This window comes from Rhamphochromis longiceps, linkage group LG8 (genome assembly GCF_057381845.1).
Source record: "Rhamphochromis longiceps isolate RC_006_pf linkage group LG8, R_longiceps_female_GT1.1, whole genome shotgun sequence".
Lineage (NCBI taxonomy): Eukaryota > Metazoa > Chordata > Actinopteri > Cichliformes > Cichlidae > Rhamphochromis > Rhamphochromis longiceps.
Window position 1 is genome coordinate 35262217 of NC_140564.1, and position 13343 is coordinate 35275559.

At 45.2% G+C, this 13343-nt stretch overlaps 1 protein-coding gene across 1 annotated transcript in view; it reads left to right on the forward strand.

Annotated features, from left to right (window-relative positions):
* LOC146664400 (scavenger receptor cysteine-rich type 1 protein M130-like) overlaps positions 1–13074 on the forward strand; it is a 13858-nt gene extending 784 nt beyond the window's left edge. Inside the window, exons 3-9 of the mRNA XM_085415400.1 lie at positions 765–905; positions 1367–2026; positions 11039–11344; positions 11417–11698; positions 11780–12115; positions 12281–12363; positions 12476–13074. Coding sequence (XP_085271526.1) covers positions 765–905; positions 1367–2026; positions 11039–11344; positions 11417–11698; positions 11780–12115; positions 12281–12363; positions 12476–12529 — 1862 coding nt within the window. The 3' untranslated portion in view covers positions 12530–13074. The remainder of the gene's footprint in view (positions 1–764; positions 906–1366; positions 2027–11038; positions 11345–11416; positions 11699–11779; positions 12116–12280; positions 12364–12475) is intronic.
* The last annotated feature ends 269 nt before the right edge of the window (positions 13075–13343 follow it).

Below are 13343 nucleotides of genomic sequence, written 5' to 3' on the forward strand. Positions count from 1 at the left end.
ACCAGTCCCAAACAGGGTCATGAACCCTGCCTGAAACCTTGAGCAAAGCCTATTTTAATCCTAAAAACCTTTAAAAACTTACCTGAAACTGTTCCAAACAGTAAGATTTAATTTGCTTCAGCTGTTGGAATTACAAGTTCACAGTGCCAGAGCCCAGCGTGCTACAACAGGCTGCCTCACACCAAAGACAACCCTGACACGGGCTGCACAGCTTATATACTGTGACAGTAACTGTGACTGTGGGCAGTCCTCCCCGGTTCAGTCCTTCCTTCTGACCTCGCCTTGTGTCTGCTTCTCCTGGAATCAGAAAGACAGACACAACACACACCCTGCATAGCCTTGATTATCTAATATTATCCATTATTCTTCTGCTGATTCTAAAGCCCAGTTCAGGGCCTCGTTTGGACTTCCTGACCCAGAGACTATTCTAACCAGTATCATGTGTATGTAAGCATGCTGCAAAAACCCTCCTTCACTCTATGTCTTCCTGCAATATTTCAAATCCAGACAATAGCGCTGAATGAAGCTCTCAAGCCTCAAAACACAGAGCGCCGACCTGTTTATGAGCACATTCGCATTATGTATACATTAAAATAAAACAACAATTCTATAAACCACAATTTTTCTACTCTAACCATGCAAGCATACGAACCCCTGCCCAGAGTAGAACTGAGTCCAACCTGTCTGCAGGACACGGGTTCCAAATATGACAAAGCCATGTAGCTCACATGTTAAGCAGCAGTACTGACACTTTTGTCTTTCAGGTGTTGCAAAAGTCAATGTGACTCAACTGAAGTTGATCAACTCTGATCACAATAAAATTTACATAGTCAAAGATTTTGACAGTCTCCAGGACATTGTCGTCGAACTCATTATCAACGTCTTTAAAAGTGTTAAAAGTCTAGGTAAGTAAAAAAACATTCCTCCATTACAACGGTGCATGTTCGAATGATACTGGTCTACTGATGTTAGCATTAGTCTAAACAGGGCGAGGCAATGGGACAAGTATGTGGATCCATGCATTTGAAGGCAACATTGGCATCAGTGTGATCCAGCCAAAAAGCTCTAGGCTGAGTTTCCAGTAGCTATTTTTTTCTGTTACTAGTCATGGGCAGGTGTGACTGACTGCTAACTAACTCACAGCAGAACCAGGAACAGGAAACCATCAGCTTCTTTAAATTTGAGAAAAGAAGGAAATGTGCATAAGGTAACCGCCTGACTTTAAGGGTGTACAGCCTCCTTTTTTTCACAGTGAAGCTGCACCATGGGGTCCTTTTGCATGTTCCCAAGACTGTGCTACAAAAGAAACATTTACTTTGTTTCAGTGTTTTATTGGACCGCTGTTTGATTTCTCTGATCTCTGCAGACTCTGTCAGGCTGCTGAACGGTTCCAGTCTGTGTTCAGGCGGACTGCAGGTGAAGTCTAACCAGAGATGGTCCTCAGTGTGTGAAGCTGACTTTGACCTGCAGGATGCAGAGGTGGTCTGCAGGGAGCTTGGCTGTGGGCCTCCTTCGCTCCTCCAGGGGGCGCTCTATGGAGAAGCGGAGGCTCCAGTGTGGAGCAGAGAGTTCCAGTGTGGAGGCCATGAGTCTGCTCTCCTGGACTGTAGAAGCTCAGGCTCAGCTAGAAGCAGCTGCTCACCTGGCAAAGCTGCTGGACTCACCTGCTCAGGTAGAAGAGGAGCTGCAGCTTTGGTTCAAACTCACTTTGTTCTTTCACTGATGACTCTCCGCTTTCTGTCAGAGCCTGTCAGGTTGGTGGGAGGAGCCAGTCGCTGTGCAGGTACACTGGAGGTGAGACGAGGAGAGTGGAGACCAGTGGCGATGGATATCTGGAACCTGAAGGATGCAGCTGCTGTCTGTGGACAGATGAACTGTGGTTCTGCTGTTTCTGTAGGAAATACTCAGAGTTCTTCACAGAGATCGGTGTGGTGGATGGAGTCACACTGTGTTCAGGCTGGATACGCTCTGAAAGAGTGCGCATCAGCAGATCGCTCTTCCTCCACCCTGGATATCACCTGTTCAGGTAAGTCTGTCAGAGACATCATCTAGGACGGTGAAGTTTCTCGTTACCCGTCTCCTCTGTGACAGTGACCGTGGTAGAAGTTCACTGGACGTGTTCATGGTCTCCTCGTTTGGTAGAGACACTGTAATCTGACGGTCCTGAGTCCAGCATTGTTGAGCTGATTGTGTTTAGAAGGCCTTTTTGGTTTGTGTGTAAAGTATAATTCAATTGCAGTTGAAGCTGTATAATGAAACATGAAAGTTTTGAGTGTTTTTCATGGTTTCATTGCTTATTTAAGTTAATTCTTTAAATGCTGATGCTGTGTAAACAATTTTAAAACTCATAAAATGAAATAAAACTCACTGAACAAATTATTCATCTAAACAACATAAAATGTTTCCAGTTTAGCAGTTCAGTGTGAACGCCAATCACGACCTTCGGCATTCAGTGTGTTTCTGATGCTTTTACTTAGAATCAGAATCTTTATTGTCATCGTCACAGGTGCAACGAAATTAAAAATGGTCCCCGATCACTGCATCATCCCTAATGATATCAAAATATAATTAAAATATAAATAAAACAATAAAACTCAATAAATAAAATAAATAGAATACTTAAAGTGCTAATAAGAGACATCAACAAACATTCACATACATGCTTCGGTCAGCGCATAGATTAATACAAGAGTGGCATGATTGGCATTTTTTTTGTAGCAGCATTCAGACGTGTTACTGCAGTTGGATAAAAGCTGTTTGAGTCTATTAGTCCTTACACTGATTGCTCTGTACCGTCTGCCTGAGGGCAACAGTTTAAACAGGGAGTGCCCAGGATGTGAGGAATCTTCTATGATGTTTTGGGCATTTTTAAGACAGCGGCTGTTGTGTAGATCTTCCAGTGTGGGGAGGGGGCAGCCAGTGATCTTTTGGGCGGTGTTAATGACCCCCTGGAGTGCTTTCCTCTGAACCCCTATGCAGCTAGTGTACCAGATGCATATGCAATAGGTTAGTACACTCTCAATGGTGGCTCTGTAGAAGAATGCGTCCTTCATTCCCCCGAATTTGAAGGATGGGTCAGGTGTGTCCTTCATGGCCCACCATATCCCAGAATTCATAGCGCGGCCCAGCCAATTTCAGTTTTCAACAATGGCGGCTGCTACTAAGTTTTAAAATTACTCTTATTACTCTTTCTGGGTCACAAAGTAAACTTTTAACATATTTTCAGGTGAGAAAGTAGCTGTGTAAACTTCAAATATCTGCTCGGTTTATCAAGACGTCGCATATTTGCAAAAGTGCACCAACTGTTTCGGAGACGCCTGTTACCCACCAGCTCGACAGCTGACCGGGGGGTTCAATGGTCACTCGAGCCGGCGAGAGCAGCGGACTCCCGGCTTCATCGTTTTCAGACCCCTGCTGTCTTTCACTACTCAGGTTAAACATGATATAAGTCACTCGAATAACTTAAAAATTTAATTGTTTGGCTTTTTTCTGTGTTTTATTTGTTCCTGAGTAAATCGGTTTGGCTGAGATCAAAGTTATTAGATTAAATAAAACCTTATTAATCCCTCGGGTGGGTTCCTCCGGGATTTTCACACAGCTGAATAAACGTCAAACGTCAAAGTGTGAGACGGTCGAGAATTCACGCCCGTGTCCTGTTATATTTTAGACAGCAAGGAGCAGACGGCGAGTTTATTAAACTCCACCGACACAGCGGTGACACAAATCTCAAGGCTAGACCGTCCCATTTCACAGCCTCGCACTTCCGGCCTTCTCAGTCTTCGAAGGACCCGGCCCACGTCGACCGCGAAGGCCGGGTCCTCCGAAGGATGCAGCCTACGTTTTGGGACACAGCTCCAGAGTGATGTTATCCCTCCTGAGAATTCTCAGGAAGTCTCTGTTGGGCCCATTTCAGCAGCTCGGAGGTGTTCACACTCCAGGAAAGGTTCTCCTCTATATTGACTCCCAGGAAGCGGAAGCTTGCCCCCCTTTCTACACAGTCCCCATTTATGAATAGTGGTTGGATCTCTGCCTTTTTCCTTCTGAAGTCTATTATGAGTTCTTTGGTTTTTGAAGTGTTGAGGAGGTTATTGGCCTTACACCATGACGTCAGCTGCTCCACCTCGTCTCTGTAAGATTCGTCACCCCTGGAAATGAGCCCCACCACGGTGGTGTCGTCTGCAAATTTCACAAAGATGTTGCTGTGGTGGACATGAGTGCAGTCATGTGTAGAGCAGTGGACTGAGCACACAGCCCTGGGGTGAGCCAGTGCTGAGGCTCAGGGCTGAGGATGTGTGATGGCCAACTCTGACTCTCTGTCTATGGCCTGAGAGGAAGCTGTTGATCCACATGCAGGTGCTGTATGGAAGCCCCAGGTCTTGTTTACAACAAGAGTTTAGTTTCAGCTCTGTCGTTTCAGTCCACGACCAGACAGATTTCCAGCTGTCTCCACTCTGCTTGGAGCATGATTACTGGATGGGTTTCAGGTGTCCTGCCAGCCTCTGTGGCACTACCCCTCAAGCATGCTGCACCATCCTTCCCTGCAACGGACCCGTAGACCAAACCTCCGCCACACACCCCCGCCGTCCAACTGAGGCCAGGGAGCACCCCAGCGAGTGGGAGAGAAAATCCGCTACTACCAGCTTGGCCTATGGACCACCTTGAATTTAAAGGGGTGCAAAGAGCTCAGTGAAGCGCTGGAAAGTTGTTGTGGTTCCGAACAAGCCAAATGGAAAGATGACACATCTGCAAACCGCTGCTGCTGTACAGCAACATCTGCTCCCTTGGGCTGTGTGAGATGGTAATAACAATCACCCACATAGTCAACATCACCGACTCGCTGTGTGACCACAGAGGCTCCTTAACACTTGGCGAGTAACCTTGAGCTAGAAGAAGGGCGATCGTGGCTCAAGAGTTGGGAGGTCGTCTTGTAATCGGAAGGTTGCCGGTTTGAGCCCTGGCTCGGACAGTCTCGGTCGTTGTGTCCTTGGGCAAGACACTTCACCCGTTGCCTACTGGTGGTGGTCAGAGGGCCCGGTGGCGCCAGTGTCCGGCAGCCTCGCCTCTGTCAGTGCGCCCCAGGGTGGCTGTGGCTACAATGTAGCTGCCATCACCAGTGTGTGAATGTGTGTGTGAATGGGTGGATGACTGGATATGTAAAGCGCTTTGGGGTCCTTAGGGACTAGAAAAGCGCTATATAAATACAGACCATTTACCATTTTACAAGCACTTTATCTCTGGGTGAAAATTGCTTGAGTCTGGCCACTCTGTTCTACAGGCACTGCTGGCATTCCTGGACCGGGAGCAAATTTTTTTGTGATAACCTTCCCAGTTTTCTTCAGTCAGGTCCAATAAGCCCCGTGGCTTCCAGCCATTTCAAATTAGAGAAAACCCAGAGGAGGTCTGGGGCACCTCCCATGCTGCAAACAATAGAGGGTCTAACCAGAGATCCTGATTGTGTTCATCCTTGTGAATGGACTTACGAATCATGGATTTTAAAGACTTATTCAGCCGCTCCACCTGTCACTCCATCAGTCTGAGGGTGGTAGACACTGGTCTGAACAGATGAAATGCCCAGTAATTCGTACAATTCTTTAAGTGCATGAGACGATGTACCCTGGTCAGTCAGTATCTCTTTCACAATGTCGACTCAGGAGATCACCTGAAACAGTGCCTGTGCTACACTCTTTGCAGAAATGGTGTACAGCAGCACTGCTTCAGATATAGAGTTGCATAATTGACCAGAACTAATACAAAGTGATATCCGCATGCACCATCGAAATTGCCCAATAAGGTCCATCCCAATGCACTCAAATGGGACCCCCATTAATGGTAGTGACAATTAATGGGAGCCGGTGGGGCCTCACGAGAAGCCCCTGCCATCTCCTCCAACCCAGAGTCACCACTGAGTCCAGCACAGACACTACACACCGCACAAGGTGAGTGCTTCCCCCACACACTGTCCCAAAATGTTATTAAACCCCAGCCAATCTGTCCCCAGAATTAAGAGATACGACAGGCGTGAGCTAACTGCAGCCTTTACATGTGTTTTGCCCTTAAACTTTATCTGCAGCAGCACTATGACATATTTCTGAACATCCCCATGCACATATCTGACCTCCACCCATTCTACCTCCAGCAAGGTTCCTGGTTAACCCAGGGTTTGGTGGACCATGGTCTTCATGCAGCCCATGTCTGGAACATTGTTCCTCCTGGACCTGGGAGAGAGTGTTGGAGCCTCAGTGATACGGGAAGCCTAGCCCACCTCCATCAATGGACACTCCCGTCACTGGTGTCCCAGCCGCCCACATCTCCAACACTTCTGTCTCTGTGTCTGTGTGGCCCTACGTGGGTCGCATGCAGTGCCTACCGCCACCAGAACCTGGGGAGGCAGATCGGGGAGAAAGGGGCTAGTGGGCCTTAGCTGCAGCAGCTGTTCTGTCACTGAAAGATTTAGAGCATGATTACTGGATGGGTTTCAGCTGCCCTTCCAGCCTCCCTGGCACTGCTCCTCAAGCCTGCAGCACGTTTAAAGTAAAAACCTTACATTTTGTAAAATGGATCGAATTTAAAAGAAAGAAAACAGTTTGCTGTTCAGATTTTTCAGTTGTAAGTTATCAAGCTCTCAAAAATAAAACTGCATTAGGATAATATTTTTGATATTTAGACAGAACTCATTTCTACCAAATCCAGCCTTAAGGTATTTTTAATAATGATTCCTAGAAAAATGCATACACTATTGGGCTTAGAGCCACAAATCGACCACGCCCAAAAAAGTGCTATAAAAAATTTATATATTAATATTTTATTCCACTTTAAATTAGCCAATCTTTTAGACCTACTTCTCCTTGAAATATTCATGTCAAGTTTTAATTACATTTCGCGGATTTTAACCCTTTATATCCCGGTTTCGTCACATGAGCGCACTGCTTTTTTTGCCCCAAAAAATATAAAACTTGAATATTTTCCAAAAAAAACATTTGAGGTAATATTCAATTGTTATTATAATTAGGCCTTTAGATGGACTAAAGATTGGCACCAACATTCATTTCGATCGCCTTTTAGTTTTTTTTTTCAGGACCAGAAAATGGTCTCCAGGCGGCAAATGCTCCTCCTCTAGGCCGAAATAAGTGCATGTTGCCGGGGTAAGTCGCGACGATTACCGGGGCACGATCACCGGGGACCCGTTTTTCCAGCACACACGCCCGATACCACGTGACAACAAATACGTCATTTCCTGTTGACTAAAAAAAAAAAAAAAAGCACCCTCTAACGGTCCTAGGGACCAAAAAATGGTCCCGCCCGATCAGCGGGCGAAGCCGCTGCTGCACGCCGGAAATGAGGCTTCATTTCCCGCAGGTCTGTTTAAGCAGCCCGCTGTTTTCCAGCCCGGGGTCAAATGTGGAGCAAGGGCGCCACCCGGTGGACAAATAAAAAAATTACAACTCTAAGGCCCGTCCTGCAAAATGAAAATGAAAGCTAAACATCAACGATCCCTTTGACCGTAATTAATTTGCAGTGAAAAATAGCGTTTATAATGGGTTTCAATGGGGCACAAATCGACCACTAAGCACAATAGTGTAAGTTTGTCTGTAGCTTAGCCACTGAAGCTAATTGAAGGAAGTCAGACTTGAATTTTGAAATAAAATCATATCAAACTTTTTTTTGGAGAATTTGGCTATAGTCCATTCAACACTGTGCAAATGGCATGTAATCAAAATTTGAAAATAGCCACAAATCGACCCAAGACCCTCCATTAATGGCCTAAAATTTTTGCATATATAAAGCACGAAATATGATGTTAATCAATGACATGATATGTCATTGAGGCATGAGGGCATCTCTTGACTTAATTGTGAAATAGTTTTGAACCAATAGCACGTACAAACTCCAAAACACAACGGAAATGCTCCAGGATCCTATTGGCTACACAAGCCAGGAAGTACCAACGACCGATTTGGTGTGTGGTAGTAACAGGTAAATGAACTTTTTTTTAAATTATTTGAATATATATGAGTGCTTGTGTATAAATACACAAATAATACACATATGCTTTCAATTGTGTAATTTAAGTGATCTAGGTAGCTCTGTGTGGAAGTTCAGTTAATGCTGGAAATGTGTTTTGGAGTTTGTACGTGTTTTGTCTCTAGGGGCCACCGTACTTTTATTTATTCACTCTACATAAAATGTAATAAATAAATTATGAAATATAAAAACCAACTATTTACATTTCAACTTTTAACTAGAGATGGCACGATACCACTTTTTTATGTCTGATATCTGATATAATGTTTTTTAATCAATAAAACTGTTTTTTTAATATCTTGCTGCATTTTGTATAAGTTCATACTCAAGTTTAAATAAACAACAACACTAAAGCTATTCTGTTACACCTGTGTGTGAAAAACACACTGCACTCAAAATATTTCATAGTTCAGCAAAACTGATCAATCTAACAAACTTAAACCTGCACCATCCTCCCTACTCTGGTATTTTAAAGAGTACTTAGCAGAAATATTAAGCAACCTAACTAACAGGGCTGCAAACTCCCAGCAAAAAAATAAAATAAAAAACATAGTGAACCCCCCCACCGTCCACCTCATGGTGCTTAATCGACGTAATCAACTTGATGCAGCGTGAAAAAAATGCACAGAAATAAATTATTTTTCAAGAATAATTAAATAGATTCAACATCTTTCTTCAACAGAACTGCAGACTGCACAGATGGTTCCCAAAGTAAAAAGTACTACAGCTTACTAGGGTATATTAGACTTAACAGTTACTATATACAGTGATGGACTTCTATACATTTTACATCAGATTAAAACTTTGGGTGTCAGATAATTATTTATTAAAAGCTCGACATTTTAAATGAGAATAAGAAAGAAGAGTATGTCTTTGTGCCCCCTTTTCCCTGTTCATGCCCTATCGGCCCCCCTGGCTAAACTTTAGTAGATCCGCCCCTGCACAGTTACGTCAGCTGTAGAAAAAGATCCTCGAGTAGAAAGTAACATTAAATACATTCTAACAACAGCTGATCAAGCTTAAACGTGCTGCTGTTGTTCAGCCGCTGGTTTCCTCTTTCTGCTGCAAAGTGAGACAAAAACAAACAAGAGAGACGATCAGCTGATCATTGATCAAAGTAGCAGCAGGAGAGAGAGAGAGAGAGAGAGAGAGAGGCAGTCGCTCCATATATCGGTGTTTAAGCTTAACGTGGGAATGCTTTACAAACACTCAGAGATGGACTTGCACACTTGCTTTACTTCTCTCTGGGATCACTTCCTCGGAGATGAAATGCTGGTTTGAGGCTACAAACACACACAGCTGCTCTATCACGTGACCACACTGCTGCGACGAGCTACGGTTATGAGCAGAGTTACCCGTGTGGGAAGTTTTGTGAGGTGCTTTTTTGATATTTAATGGATCGATTACATTTTTTATTTCGCTCCGATATCCGATCCAGTGATTTAGGTCAGTATCAGACCGACACGATACGTAATATCGGCTCGGTCCATCTCTACTTTTAACTATTTCAATTTTCAGCTTTTTCATTTGAAACGAATTTAAAGTGAAACAACACAACACACTGCAAACAACAACACAACTAAATATAAATTAAAACTGTGGGGAAATGGCAGATCACAGACACATATTCTGGTCCTGCCCATCCATACGACCCTTTTGGTTGGAAGTTTCAAAAATAATACCAAAAGCACTGGGATTTAATGTGAGCTGTACATTTGTATCATTGTATCTGAGATGTTTTGCAGAAGATTTAGTTACAGATGATGTCTATCTCCTGAGAATTCTTTTGGCATCTGCGAGAAAGGCTATAACAACGCGCTGGCTTTGTAAAGATCCTCCCACTATAAGTCTTTTTATTTCTATAGTGGAAAACATCAGATTGATGGAATGTATGACTTTTACCCTGCGAATTCAGGGGGGCTTGGGAAGGAGACGGAGAAAATGGCTGGGCTCTACAAACTGTGGCAGCATTCTTTAATGCATAGAACTTACAATACTATAGTATTTATGTATGTATGTGCATGTATTTGTCTTCCAATGACCTCATAATATTTTGTTTGTCTGGGTTTTTTCTTTCCTTTTGTTGTATAAAAATGTTTCTAAATAAAAAGTAATCATGTTGCATTTTTCCAGAATTTCTGAGCGTAGCAAAAAGTCCATCTCATGGCCTCTCCAATGTCCATCAAGTCCCCAAGTTTTGCTTCACCAACCACTGAAGTTACCCACCTCCTAACCCCCCTAGTAACAGTCTATCTACCAGACCACATCACTTCATACCTTTACAGTCGGTGTCAGCAGTAAGAGAGAAGGGATGATGATACTGGAACACGTCCATCCCCAAGTTTCTAACATGGTTGCTTTGGGTTGTTTTTGGCCCTGTTCTTCTCCATGTTGCAGCTGAAATACGATTCAAAGATAGGATTTGAAGACAGAGGCCTCAACCAATATGTTCTCCCTACAATCGCATAAAGTTGGTGTTGTGTGTCAGTGTGTGGCTGGCAGTGTGGACCTAAACATGAAGATTGACTTTTCCACAGGGACAAGATTAGGACAGAAGACACAGGGACATGACTGGAGGGACAGGCAGGGATACAAAATAAACTTAGACCAGAACTAGACAAGAAACAACATTTTAAACTATGAGTAAATAAAGAAAAAAAGAAAAACATAGCAAGTAACCAAAACATCAAAGCACTAGGCCCAAAACAGAGAGATCCTAACAGCCGGGTTTACGAGGGATTTGTGAAACGTCTGATCCAGCTCAGCAAATATTCAAGATTCAAATATGTGTGTGGATAATCTGTCAAGATGGGTGGGCTGACAGAGGCCACAATGGGAAAACTGCTATGAGTTTAAATGTGGGGCCCATAGCAGTTTGGGCCTTTTTGGCCCCGGAGGGAAATTCTTTGGGCACCCTCAAAGGAGTTTGGCCCACTGTTGATGTAGTACTTGTACCTTTATAGTTTTATTACTTTTTAAGCTTTTTCTCTTGCCTTTCCTGTCTTTGTTCCTGCAGACTCTGTCAGGCTGCTGAACGGTTCCAGTCTGTGTTCAGGCGGACTGCAGGTGAAGTCTAACCAGAGATGGTCCTCAGTGTGTGAAGATGACTTTGACCTGCAGGATGCAGAGGTGGTCTGCAGGGAGCTTGGCTGTGGGCCTCCTTCGCTCCTCCAGGGGGCGCTCTATGGAGAAGCGGAGGCTCCAGTGTGGAGCAGAGAGTTCCAGTGTGGAGGCCATGAGTCTGCTCTCCTGGACTGTAGAAGCTCAGGCTCAGCTAGAAGCAGCTGCTCACCTGGCAAAGCTGCTGGACTCACCTGCTCAGGTAGAAGAGGAGCTGCAGCTTTGGTTCAAACTCACTTTGTTCTTTCACTGATGACTCTCTGCTTTCTGTCAGAGCCTGTCAGGTTGGTGGGAGGAGCCAGTCGCTGTGCAGGTACACTGGAGGTGAAACAGAGACTGTGGAGATCTGTGGAGGCCTCAGGCTGGACCCTGACGGATGCAGCTGTAGCCTGCAGAGAGCTGGACTGTGGCTCTGCTGTTTTAACAGGAAGGAGAAATGCATCCTGGGATGGACCAACGTGGAAGATCAAACCTGACTGTGTTAAATCTGGATCTACACTGAGGGAGTGTGCCACATCATCCCAGTCATCCACCGTCCTGGAGCTCATCTGCTCAGGTAAGAGACTTGCTGTGAGCCAACGGAGTTTAACATTGAACGAGTCGAGTAAAGTTCAGCCAATCACCTCTCTGTTTACAGACCTGCTGGTTCAGCCAATCATCTCAGCGTCCTTCTCGTCCAATGACGGGCACTCCCAGGTCCAGCAGCAGGAGTCTTCTTGGGTGTTCAAAGGCTCCAGCTTCACCATCAGCTGCTCCATCCAACCTCACTACCCAGGAGGTTCTTTCCAGCTCACCTTCACCTCCTCCAATACCACCAACAACTACACCCTGCCAGCTGTCAATCACTCTGCCCACTTCCTGTTCACTGCTGCAGAGCCCGCCCACCAAGGAACCTACAGCTGTGTTTATCACGTCTTTGTGTTTTCTCATAACTTCTCCTCCGAGAGCCGTCAGCTGTCTCTCACTGTCTCAGGTGAGCTGAAGCAGAGTGGAGCTCAGGTATGAAACAGCAGCAGGTCCCACCTGACGTAGGCTCAGATGGAGTCAGAGATGTAGGCGGGGCCTACCTGATGTTTGTGTTTGATGCCAGCTGTTGTTCTCCTAACATCTAATGTGACGGCTGAGTGTGTCTCTTCAGATCCAACAGTGTTTGTCATCAGACTGCTGCTCCTGCTGCTGCTCCTGCTGCTCTTCATCGCTGCCGTCTGTTTCAGCCATAAGGTACCGTGCACACGTCTGCTGATCAGAAGACGCTCTGGAACGAAGCTCTCGGCCCGTTTGAAGAGAGCGGCGACTCGCTGACTCACACCTGTGTGCTGCTGTGTCTCTGCAGGTCACCGGGAGGCAGGAGCCCCGCCCACAGGAGGACCCGGAGCTGGATGGTTAAAGCTGGCGGTGTCCAGAAAAGCAGGCAGCTCAGCAGCGCCTCCACATGGTGGAGGAAGTGTTTGCATCCTTCACCACCGTGTGAACATGAACTGCAACCACAGTATCACTTATACTTTTGCTTATGCTGTGTCATGATGGTTGTGATTATAAGTTTTGTATTCATATTATATTGTTAAGAACAAAAAGTTTAACGTTTGATGGTATCGGGCACGTCGGGCACGTGTGAGCTGGTGTTGGGGCTGGACAGGTGAACTAAACCTTTTAAGCTGGAGCTCACCACAGGACACTGTGCTCAATAAGTTCATTCTCAGCATGACAGCAAAGACGTTCCCCTGGAGCTGTCCGATCCATCCACCAAACATGGTCCCACTTTCTGCTCGCTACTTCAGCATGCATGTTTGATTACAGTGCTTTGTCTGTAGGTTACATATTAATGTCATTTTTACTTGTCCATACAAGAGCCAGGAGTCATAAAGATAGTGTCCTCCATCAGCATCTCACAGCACGTTGTGCAAAGCTTTTGCAGCATCAGCCTCAATAAAACATTTCCAGCTGGAAGGTTTCCTGAGAGATGCTCTGCAGTAACCATCTCCTCATGAGCTCGGTGTGAGGTGACCCTTCTCCAGGTACTCGCTGGTGTTCTGGTTAAGCTCATCAGCAAAAAGCTGAATAAAGCCATCTTTGCACACGGGCCTGGTCGTACAGTTGGAGCATACACAGTTTGCTCGGTGATCATTACTAGACAACTCCTCACAGTCAGATCCAAACAGTGTGGGATCAGCCCGCCAGAACAAAAGGCAGAAACAGCCAAA